This window comes from Emydura macquarii, unplaced genomic scaffold (genome assembly GCF_026122565.2).
Source record: "Emydura macquarii macquarii isolate MOO-44397 ecotype Brisbane River unplaced genomic scaffold, CSIRO-AGI_Emac_v2 contig_3220, whole genome shotgun sequence".
Taxonomy (NCBI): domain Eukaryota; kingdom Metazoa; phylum Chordata; order Testudines; family Chelidae; genus Emydura; species Emydura macquarii.
In genome coordinates this window covers 10,223,796-10,235,930 of record NW_027133357.1, presented here as the reverse complement: position 1 = coordinate 10,235,930, position 12,135 = coordinate 10,223,796, and the positions used below count along the sequence as shown (strand labels likewise).

Here is a 12,135-nt window from a genome sequence, read left to right as displayed (position 1 = left end):
TCCGAACTTCTATTGATTTTAGTGGAAATTAAGCATCTAAATACTTTTGATGATCTGGGCCTTGGTTTCTCTGTGTTTCTGTTCTCCTATCTATAAAAATGGGAATAATACTTTCCTGCCTCTGAGGGGTGTTTTGAGGTTAGGTACATTAAAGACTGAGAGATTATTCTGGTAATGGTGGTTAAATAAGTCCCATAGACAGAACTCTGATTCCATTGTATTCAAAGGCAAAACTCGTTTTTGATTTCAGTGAGCACACAAGGCTCACCCATGAAGTTTGATTCCAATGTATGGCATTCTCAATGTTCAGGAGTGTTTGGATGTAAAGTTTTGATTCTGGTCTGTGCCTAAGACACGGGGGTGAATTCCCCTTTCAGTGGCACCAGCAATGCTGTATTTTCCTCACTGTAAATGAGGGCAGGATTTTAAATGCCACCGTCTTTGCAACCTCCAGGATCAACTGCTGAGATCCCTGTTTCTCATTTGGTCATTCAAGCACGGCACGGAAATGACCTTTACAGACAGTACATGCAGTGTCAGCTCCCAAGCCACACACACTTACCTTGGCAGCTACATGCTTTCCAAATCTTGGGCATGTAATTTACAGAGCAAAACAATGCGGTTGCTTTCTCAGCCAATAGAGGTTTATATTAATGTTTACATTAACAGCCCTGTTGATAGATTACATTGTTTGCACGCGTCACGCAGCTGATTTTCAAAATGACAGTCTACACCCACTCTTCTGTTTCCAGATTAATGAAGCAAATATAGATCCTATTTGGATCTTTGTAAAGCTGGCACAAAGTGCACAGTGTAAACTGTGCAGTCTCCATTTTCCATGCAGGGCAGGAGTGGCACTTTCCTAAAATGGTGGGATGGGCCCACACCGCCAAACCAGATCTGAATCCACGGCTGAACTTCCCCGCAGCTCAGAGATAGTGGGATGCAGGTTTTTATTCAATGCCATTGCTTTTTTTAAAAAAAAAAAGAGAGAGAGGACAGCTCATCACTTCACATGCGTCTGGGAGAGCTGGGGGCGAGTACCCCGGCTGGAATAGAAGTAGGTGCTAACAATTGGGATTGAGGTGCACTGGCAGAGCTGTGAGCTAAGCTGTAGTGGCAATGTGAACTAAGCGCTGGGACCAAGATGCGCTGGCAGAGCTGTGCGCAGGTACCTGTGGGCCTGGAACAGCAGTATTAAGATCGACGTTCATCAGTGGAGTGTTGTGAGAGAAGCTTACCTTACATCTGACAGCATAGTGCTTAATTCTAGCTATCCATGCCAATTTCACTGTCAAGAGAGTCAGTCATCAAGCCCTTCCAAAACAACCATCCCAAATACTAAAAGAAAGACAAGTCTCCATGTAAAACTAGCTTGTAATTCCCTGAGCACAGAGGGGTTAAATAACACAAAACATAACTCTTTAGAGCTCTCCATCAGAACAGCTCTCTTGCTGCAGAACCCTGATGACCTTGGTTTCTTTATTTTAAGAGATGAGGTCACTAGTTGTGTTAATATTTGACTCACTCTGTGTGTGGGGGTGGGGAGCAGACCAGAAGCAGTTCCTGTGTTGGACCCCCCCCCCCTCCCCTTCCCTTTCCCCCCGGCCCCCACTACCCTGCTGCAGAAATCATTGGTTCAGGACCTGTCTCTAAGGCACTGAGCTTGGGATCACGTAATCAGTTCTGGGTAGTAATTTGCCATTGACCATTTCCTGGGAGGAAAGGAAAGGCAGGAAGGAAAAATAACAACTGGTCAAAAGTTCCACTGGTGATTTAAAAAAAAAACCCCACCTGAATCAGAGAAGCTGGTTTCATTGATAGAGACAGAACCCTACAGAGCAGTAAGCAATGAGTTCTGCAGGAATTAGTGCAGTTGTGTTTTTGTCAGCGGTGGGGGAGGCAGTTTGCCATAGACCGGACTGAGAACGAGAACATGTATCACCTTATGGGGATAGTTTTCTCTTTGCAGCTACACGAGGGGATCAACGGGATCTCGTGGACAGAGCCAAGGAGCAGAAGCCAGGACTACTACTTCCTCCTTGCCGCTTCCCATTCAGGGGTGGCGCTTTTTATAGCCTTCTTCCCAAACGCAGGCAGTCATGCAATGGGTGTCTCTGAGCTCCACTGACATGCTTCTCCCAGGGGCAGCACCAGGCCAGCACTCCGGAGTCCCTCCCAACTCCCAGTCCAGCAAAGCGAACCACCCCCGGACCCCACTCCCAGCCCCCTTGCCTCATTCCCCGCCTAGGGCTGGGAACACGACCCAGGAGATCCCAGCCTCACTCCCCCGGGCCGGGAATGCTCCCACCCCCCCCCTCAGCCCTCATTCCCCGCCTAGGGCCGGGAATAGAACCCAGGAGTCCGGGCTCCCACCCCCAGATCTCACTCCCCGCCTAGGACCGGGAATAGAACCCAGCCCCCACCCCCAGCTCCCACCCCCAGATCTCACTCCCCCCGCCTAGGGCCGGGAATAGAACCCAGGAGTCCGGGCTCTCACCCCCAGATCTCACTCCCCGCCTAGGGCCGGGAATAGAACCCAGGAGTCCGGGCTCTCACCCCCAGATCTCACTCCCCGCCTAGGGCCGGGAATAGAACCCAGGAGTCCGGGCTCCTGTTCCAACCCTGCCCCCTCCCAGTCCGCGCGGCTGCGGACAGACGGACAGACAGCCCTGGCCCGGACACGTGCACTGCACGCACCAGCGGCGCCACAAGAACCCGCCGGGATTAAAGGGAAGGCGGCGGCGAGCTTCGCAGGCAGCCTGTGATTGGCTCCCCCGCCCTGCAGCCCCGCCTCCCAGGGCCCGCCTCGCCGGCCTCCTTCCCCGTTGCGATTGGCTGGAGCGGCGGCCAATGGAGCGCTTCGCTGGGGGGGGCGGGATCGCCTGTTTCGTCAGCAGGCGGCATCCAATCCCGCAGCGGGCCGAGCCGCAGGCGCCGTGCCCTCATTGGCCAGGGGTGATGTCACTTTCCGAGCGCTGGCCGGCCCGCGCGCCTTCGCTGCTGGAGCGCCGCAGGCTGGGTCAGTGTGGCGATGTAGCGGTAGCGGCGGGCAGCAGCCTCCCGGACAGGGCAGGTCAGTGCACGGCGCTGTACGTCCCGCAGCTTGGGGGCGGGGAGTCACTGGGAGGTAGTGGGGGCTGGTCACCTGCTGGGAGAGGTACCCTGGGAGGGGGCAGGGCATCTCCCTATCAACCCTCCCCCGCCCTGCACACACCAGGGGACTCTTATTTGGGTGGGGGGACCTGCATCCTCCCAGAGCTCAAGCCTGGCCCGTGGCATGCCGGGCGGGTGGTGGTGTCTGAAGGAGCCGCTGTTACATGCGGCCGCTTTCGGGCACGTCCCTTTCATTCCGTCTCAGGCCCGTTGCTAGCGCTGGGTGTGCCCCAGTAATAGGGCCCCCCCACCACCACCACGGGGCCCTGCATGGAGGAGGTTTCGCAGGGTTGTACAGCACCGCGCGCCTGGGGTGGGTTAGGAATGCGTTTGTGTTTCCTTAAGGGAGGAGGCTTATGGGTCAGGCCCTGGCCTGCCCTCGATCCTAGACCCTGTCCCAGCATGGCTTGTGGGGAGATGGACTGGTGTGTGTGTGTGAATCCCCTTTAACATTATTCTGGATGTGACTGGGATTGAGCTGGGGTGGCTAGTAGAATGGTGCTGGACTCCAGCCGCATGGGCTCAGGTCAGGGGAGGAGGGATTGGGGGTATTATCGGGTCATGACCAGAGAGTGGCAGGAAATTAATTCACAGGGCCTAAAGCACCCCATGAAGGTGAACATTGTGTGTGCCATCATTCCTGTTCCTCTCTTAAATTGGAGGTAATAGACCATTGTCAATTCCAGCCACTAGGGCTGTGACCCCGAATGTGTGTTGGGACTGGAGGGGCCTTGTGGAGCTGGCTGGGTTACTTAGATTCCTGAAGCACAGGCTGGTGTATCTGAGCGCAGTGGCATGGCTAGTAATGATCACCAGTGATTCATTGCCTGAATCACAGGCTGTCAGAGAGAGGGTGAAAAGGAAGCACTAAGGGGTGATGGTGAACTGTCTAAATGCTAGTGTCTGTTGCTTAGTGCATTGATGGCTTTTAGGATGTGACACACAGAGCTCTTCTTCACCCTCAGTAAAGATTCCTGGGGTGGAAGGGAGACTGGACTGGGAAGATATGTCAGGGTAGCAGGGTGAAACTCTCTAGCTTCATGTGGGGTTTTTCCCTCTGCCGGGTTTGGGGTCCAACTAGTTTTGCAGTCAGCACTGTTCCCTTTGTTCAGCGTATGTCTTATAAGGTGAGTGGCTTTTCACGACACTGTAGTTGCAAGATCCATTCAGCAAAGCTGGGACTCGACTTACAAACTGAGTGATGGTTCAGTGTGGCAAAATTCCTTTTCTTATCACACTCTCCCCTTCCCCACCTCATAGCTAATGAATTGTGCCTGTAGGTGGACGTCTGCTCACCTTGTATTTGGGCCGCGAGCCAGGAGCACCGAGTAGAACTTGGTACTCGCTATGGGTTTTCGTACCACAACAAAGATGTTACTTACTTGCACTGCAGTAGCAGGGAGAAAGCTCTGGACTTCCAGCTCCCCAGTCAAGTGACAGGTGCTTTCCTTGACCTGCTAGAAAGCCAAGGCCCATGGTGCACACAGAGCACTTGTGAGTCTATCCAGCAGAGTGCAGTAGTGCAGACACACCAGCCCGCTCACGACTATGGCTGATTAACTGGGCTTTGCCCCTATGACTTCCTCTCAGGCATATTGCAAAGGAATAGGGAAATCTTGGCTCTTGAACTCAGAGGCTGCCAATCGGTGTGTCGGCTGGGGAAACCTTCCACTCCGCTCTCAGGCATGGCTGGAGCTTGCAGCATGGGCCATCTGGGGACATGTGCACATCCGCTGCCTGCTGTTGCGACAGTGGCTCCCAATGGCTGAACAATGGTATTTGTCCTCTGGACTGAGCACATCTGTTCCCTGTGTCTCGTGACTTTTGTGCACAAGCATCCCAACCAGGGCTTTCCGTGCTGGGCGCGGGTGATGGGAGATGGATGGGCCGGGTGGAACGGGGCAGCCTGGTCACCATATCTAATGCAATCTGTGCCTCCTCCCCATTTGACACTGTCCCACCAACGTGTGCGCCAGGCGTTGTGGGGGAGGGTTAACTAGCTCAGCTTAGCTCTGGAGAGCAGAATAGTAAAGCTATTGAAGGCTGGTGCAGGGGAGGGAAGCGTTCCTGAATGAAAGAGCCACTTGTGCTGACTGCTAAAAAGTTAGATACAATATTCTTATCCCTTGTTTCTCTCCTGTTTTAAGGTGAAAGCGAGCAGCAGTCCCTGGAGTGTGGGGGTGAGACAGACAATCTCTGAAATGCCAGCATCCATGCCAGTGCTAGATATGCTCACCAAGTAAACCTATCTGAGAACTTCCCGTTCTTTAATTAAGCGTCCTCCTTGCCACGTGTTGTAAGGTGAGATTCCCTTACAGAGGAGGAGGAAGGCGGAGGCAGACGACGGCAGTTGGAGCTCACTGGTGACCCAGCTGTTCTACAGAGAGCACGGAAAAGATTCTGTAAGGCATGAAAAGGCAGTGCTGTCAGCTGCTAGACACCCACTGAGGCTCCTTTTCACTGTCTAAAACCCCAAGAAAGCAGGGTGCCTATGAAGAAGAAAGCAGATCTGTTGCTCTAAAGAAGAGAGCTCATTCCGACAGTGTTTTATTTTTAAACTCTGATCCTCCCAGTTCCTGGCCTGGCTAAGTAGTAAAACTGGAATGGCCCGGAGAGCTGAAATCGGGGGAACTTTATTTATTATTTTAAAAAGATAGAAACCAAATCTCCCCCCAGAAATTTTAAAAAATAAAATCCTGCTTTATTACACCCAGGTTTGAAAGTCTCTTTGACTCGGTTTTACGTATTCCCCTGCTTCCTTTTAAAAGCAGCTGAGCACAAGTCCAGCTGCTGGAGCGAGGGCTGGGTGAGGGAACGCAGAGTGTTGGAAGAAGATGCACTAAGGTGTCAGGAACCAAAGAAGAGAATCTGGGGGACTGTGTGTACCGCTAGGGCTCTTTGTTCCGGGAAAAGGAGAACTAGAGCCAACGTGTTGTATCTGGAATCGTCTCCTGTTTCTCTGCCGGCTTGGTGGTTGGTGTCTCCCGTTCCTGGATTGTGCTGGATGGGGGTCTCTGCTAGGGGATCAGCCTCTGCAGTTGAGGGCAGGAGCGTGAGAACAAAGGAAGCGGCCTCTACGTACGGGAAGGGGCATTGGCTTAAGCCCCTGGCGGAAGGTCTTTTCTGGGACAGCTGACTGCTGTCGTCCCACCAAGGTGAGGGTAAGCAGGACAGCCGCCCTTCAGCATGTCCTCCAAGCTGGAGCAGAAGGAGGCTCACCAGACCAACGGGGTGGTGCTGCCAATCGTGGCTGTGCCCCTGGACTGCCTTGCCAGTCCTGACCGGCAGCAGCTCGTGGAGCCCTCGGAGTTCTTGGAGCCCGACGGGGAAGGGGTGGAGGTGGTGGTGCTGGAGTCCCGGGCGAACGCCAAAGGGGTGCGAGAAGAGGACGCCCTGTTGGAAAGTGGCAGCCAAAGCAACGAAAGCGATGACACCAGCACGGATCAGGGCCCGGAGCCTGCCTCGCCTCTCAAGGAGACCTCCTTCTCCATCGGGCTGCAGGTCCTCTTCCCTTTCCTGCTGGCTGGGTTTGGGACGGTCGCGGCTGGGATGGTGCTCGACATAGTACAGGTAATGCTAAAACCTACTACTGGTTGGGGGAGACGGTGCGGCTTGGGCTCTGAATCCCGTTCTCTGGCTCCTGGCTTGATCCTAGCCCAGTGTAGCAGTGACCCAAATGCTGGGACCATGGCATGGGGTGGCTTGTGGGTGGCTTGCATGGAATGAGACATCGCTGTCAATTCCAGTTCCTGGACGGATTATTCCATAGTGCTAGTTGGACTGGGGTCTAGGGAATGGACTGCCCCAAGTTGCCTAAAAGCGGCCTGTACTAGTCAAGGGCAGGAACTCACTGGTGAAGCAGTGTGGGGGAAAGTTTTCCCTAACCCGGGCCATGTTTTTCTGTGTATAAACAAAAGGGTGGTTCAGTGGTTAACGTGTTAGCCTGGGACTTGGAAGACCCAGGCTCAATTCCCACCTCTGCCACAGATTTCCTGTGAGAGCTTGGCCCTGTCACTTCGACTCTCTGTGCCTCACTTTCCCATCTGTGCACTGGGTATAAGAGCACGTTCTTGCCTGATGGGAAGGTAGTAAGGATAAATGTGTGGGATTGTGCGACGCTTGGCTACTGTGCTGATGGGGCCATAGGAGTACCAGTGGGAACTTTTCTCCAGTGCTTTAAGGTAAACTCAGGGAGGATTGGAATTCAGGCATCTGCTTCCGTTGCTGGAGGTGGGAGGTCTGTAAGCACTCCTGCAGCCACATCTCATTCTGTTCTGAATCTGGGAATTGTTAGACCGAAACAGCAATGCTAAGAGAGAACCCGAACATGGACTGGAAAATTCGGAGTAGCATTCGACAGGTGTGCTGCCGGAGCAGCTGTTGGAGAGTTCAGCCCCTGCTGTGCTTTAATTTTTTATTTTTTTTTAAAGAGCTTCCATGTTTCTGCACAGGGTCACTTTGGGCTCTGGTTACAGGATGCAGAGCCCCACTTTGCTGGATCTCTCGTCTGAGTTTGAAGTCAGAGACTTAAGGCACTAATTGGGGTTGGTTGGGCTTATTCTTTGCCTTAGCCACTCTAGCTCCGTGCGCACGGCCTGGTAGACGTACAATCTCTCCTGTCATGCACAACGGTTAGACAAGAGGTCCCGCTGAAGGGAACGTTCTGCCCTGGGTCACTCTTCTGCTGTCCCAGTTGGAATTAGCTGAGCAATTCTGGATGCTGCTCTTCTCCCGTGCGTGGTTTTGCCTTCCATGATATTGGCAGAGCCCATGAGATTCCTCTGACTGTTGAGCAGTGACTCCAACAGAGGAGTGGTAAGGCTTCCTTGGGGAAGCTAGAGCATCTGATTTTATTTTAAAGTAGTATTGCAGTGACCTGAACGTCTTGGACTTGGATAGCACCCTTACAGCCTGTGAGAGGGTGACTTGCATTGCAGGGAGTGCAGCCAGAATGAACAAGCTGTGCAGGTGACTTGGATTTTATGTGGGGAAAGTGACCTAATTGACCATCGATCTGGTGCCAGAGTCACACACTCTAATCCTGGTGTTCCTGGCATTTGTGTCTTTGGCAGCTGATCAGCAGCTTAACCCTTTCCCAGCTGCCCTGAAGGGTTGGTGCTGTGCAGGGGCTTCCTGAATGCGCAGAACAAGACAGAAAAGGGGCTTCTTTGATCTGTCTTCCACTGTAATGTCACACAGTGCATCAACTGACGGGGAGTAAAAACGGATGCAGGGAATATGGTACCAGTTTGTTGTGGGTGTGTGAAGTTATTTATCTGAGCAAAATACAGCAGTCCTAATGAACAGTTGCTGTCAAAATAAAAATCCTGCTGTGCAAGTCCCCACAGCTGTCCTGAGCTGTGGTATGCAACTTTATCATTCAACATGAAAATACTGAAGCAGCAGTCACTTATTGTTATTGCTGGCTTTTAATTTGCACAGGGTTCAGCGTGGAGACAATAGGCCAGCCAGTTTCAATCTTGGGCTTAGTGTACTATTTCTACCATGTCTAATCAAAACAGAAATCTTTTTTGTGAGCCTTCACTGCTTGGGGTTAGAATGATATTTCTCTTTCTCACCTCTTCTTCCCTCCCTCCAGTTTACTGCAAACGTGTCCATTAAAGCAATTTGCATACCTCTTGTTGAAGCAGCTGGATGACATGGCCTTCTGGACTCATCTGGTGTGGCCATTGCTATGTCTTTACTGGGATGTGTAATTACAAAAAAAAAAAAAAACAAAAAACCCCACCCCTTAGAAACGTTTCTCTTCATAGGTTTTGAGCTCCAGTTCTTTTTGAAGCTCTAAATCAACCTGAAGGTTCCTCTAAACAAAGAACTACCCCAATGAAAGCTGGGGTGGAGGTGGGGTTAGCACACCCGCTCACTGGTTTGGTAACCCCTCTTTTATTTCTGAAGGCAGCAAATTTCATCATTCCTCGGTAACCTGGTAGCTTGACGTGTAACTATGCAGTGTGTGCTGCCAACTCCCCAGTAGCTCTCTTTAGCCTTGGTATCAAATGATGCACCTAAATGCCATGGGACAAAAAACAGGAAGCTTTTCTTGACTCACTGTCCTGCAAGATCTGGGGGTAGCCCTCTTGGTAACTGGGCAGTGCCTTCGTTAACATGACTGGCCTGCTCCCCCTAGCATCCCCCAGTGCTGGGGGTTGCTCACCCATTGCACATGCAGGCGGCAGTTCTGGAGGGGGCCGTTGGGGAGGAAAGCTTCTTCCCTGCTAGGTGCATTGCTCTCTGCACAGTGACAGCTAGCACCGTCTTGCCCCGTTGAGGCCTTCGTTCGTGCTGCTAACACAGGAGTGATACATAACTGGTGTCCCTAGATCTGGCATGCCAGCCGTGCTGTATAATAAGAGGAATATCTAAGAACTAACCCGCTCTCTGATGGAACGTAGCGCTTGGGAGCTGGTGGGTAACGATACGTCCACGCAGTTGGGTTTCCTCTTCGCTTGTAAGGTGATCTAAGCACCGCATGACTGCCAGCTGGGGTTGGGCTGAAGAGGGTGTGAAGGGCAGAGAGAAGGAGCTAGGATGGGTATCACGTGTTTGCTCTCCTTGATGGGTGCCAGCCCGTAGAAGGTTATGTAAGATGTGGAGTGGGGCCATGCCTTTTGCACATGCCTGTAATTCACCAGGAGAACTGCACATGATCTGCAATCTCCTTCGCACCTGCATTTCACACACCCCCTGAGTTTTGGGGTCCGGTGACCCTAAACACTCAAAGCAAAGTTGTGTTGAAACAACATGGTTTTTGCAGATTGCAGGTGGCACCAAGTATTTATTGGAGACCGGCGGCCTGACTTCTCGGTTTGATTTGTGATAGAGTTGGGGGCCCAGCCCCTTGAGCTAACCTTCCAGGGATGTCGTGAGGGTCGTGGCATTGGGACAGAAAGCGGAATATGCACAGTGTCTTGACTAAGGTGCTCATTGGCCGGACTTGTATCCTCCCCAGGGTGCTTCCCCCTTTTCAAGGTATCACTAAACATCATGCAGCTGCAGCCTCTGAATGAGTAGGCCCTGCTCCTCTTTAGAAACACCCAAATATGGTTACCCACGGAACAAGACCGAGTTTTCGATGCAGCTGTTGTCCTTGAAGCAACAGCACTTTTGCACAGACACGGATCATCTCTTATTCAGCACGATGGCGAAAGCTCCACTTGGCAGGGGGGTGACTTTTGATGGCATGTGCTAGCTCCTGATCTTTACAAGTATAGCCCATGACCTTAAAGTGTGCCTGCTCTTGGAAGTGTGTGTGACTTTAAAATAAACAAGGCTTCCGCTGATTCCATATCTGTTCTCAATGATTGCAAGCTCAGTCTCCAGATGCTCCGACTTCCCTAACTGCTAGGGCTGCGTATACATCCTGTGGTGTGACAGTGACACAGTTCCCCCCTTGTGTGTTCTCTGACTGATGGCCCATCACCCTCCCTGCTATGGGAGCTTAACTGACAATGTGGTATGTGAAGCAGAACGGAGTCCACGCCTTGCTGTCGTGCATTTTGGCTCTCGTTGCTGCCAGGAATTTAAAAGCTTGACTTGGTGAAACTTTCAAAAGCACCTCGGCTCCAACGGCCCTTTTGAAAGTGGAACTGAACTTTCAGTGAAAGCTGACGGGCTTGAAGAACGCAAGTCTTGCTGACTTCCATTGACGCTTGGGTTCTGAAGTGCCTCCGTCACATTTGCAAAAGGGATTAACTTGTGCTTCTGAAAAATCTTACACCAGCTTTCAAGTCAGTTGATGTGTCAGCAGACAGCTGAGACTGCCAGGATCTCTTGAGGTCTTCATGTTTATTGTCGGATTCCCCTCTTCGGCCCGAAAAACATTTTCTCCTCATGCTGTTGAAAGGGGCAAGAAGGGATTTATGTGCATGACTTTATCCACAGCATGAGTCTCTCCTGAGCTTCTGTGCAAGCTGGGGGGGTGTTGCATTATCCCACTACGGCGAGTTTTGTCCCTTGTAGGAGCTATTGGGGCTGGTATAAACATACCTGTACATTGGGCTTGTATAACCTCTTATATTAAGAAAGTGGGCGGGAGCCCATGGATCTGGCACTCTACATGAAGCAAGCTGCTGGTGCAGATGAAAAGTCTTGTTTTCCCTCCTCGGGGAGAGGTTCCCTCCTCCCCCTTCCTCTAGGAACATCCCTGGCTTGGCCCAGTGCCTGTCCTGCTCAGGGAACGTGCTGTAGCAGGTTCTGGTGACAAGTCGCTGCAGCTCTCCTGGCACTAGCGTGCTAGGCAGATCTTTAAAGCTCAGTGTACAATGGCAGTGTATGTGGTCAAGACGGGGGGAGGGCAGAAGGCTCTTGCTGCTGTCTGGATGTCCCAGTGTAGTGTCCCCTGCAGCAAAGGTGCTGCTGGGTACGGACGGACCCTGCTGGCCCGCTGTTCTCTGCCTCCCAGGCTAATGCCTGCACTGCCTCGTGTTGTGACGGGTCCTGCTTGGACTTGGTAGAGTTTTCGAAAGCAGGTAAGCTCTCCTGAAGCACCAGTCCCATTGACGGTGCGCCCCGGGCTAAAGAGTCAACGGCGGATCTCTCTTCCCCAAAGTGCTAAGTGCTCGCAACTCCCAGTGCTTGAAAGGTGAGCGGCAGAACGGAGTCAGGGGGGGCTGCAGGTGCTCCGCACCTCTGAAATCCAGACCCAAAACACATCTCAGCGAGCTTCATATGGGGATCTCAAAGGGCTTGATGAAGGAGGTCGTGTCGTTCTCCCCATTAAATGGAGAGAGCATGGCTCGAGGTAGGTAAAATGACCTCGTCACAGTGTGTGAGGGTTGGGACTAGAGCCCAGGTTTTCTGATTCCCCTTCTGTAATTACTATACCATGTTGCCTCACTAACGATCCTTTTCTCACAGTGTGAAGTACCCGTATGTCCAGGTATCCCATGACTTTTTTTTTTTTTTTTTGGCCCAGAAGGGGCCATTCCGATCATCTAGTCTGATCTGCATAACACAGGC

General features: G+C 52.1%; 1 protein-coding gene across 2 annotated transcripts in view; it reads left to right on the top strand.

Moving 5' to 3' along the window:
- The first annotated feature begins 3,012 nt into the window (after nucleotides 1–3,012).
- Nucleotides 3,013–12,135, top strand: part of SLC41A1 (solute carrier family 41 member 1) — a 32,572-nt gene continuing 23,449 nt past the window's right edge. For both annotated transcript variants that reach the window (XR_010916933.1, XM_067531831.1), the window contains exons 1-2: nucleotides 3,013–3,076; nucleotides 5,304–6,726. Coding sequence is in view for 1 of the 2 variants with exons in the window: in XM_067531831.1 (XP_067387932.1) it covers nucleotides 6,343–6,726 (384 nt within the window). In the remaining variant the exon portion in view is untranslated. The remainder of the gene's footprint in view (nucleotides 3,077–5,303; nucleotides 6,727–12,135) is intronic.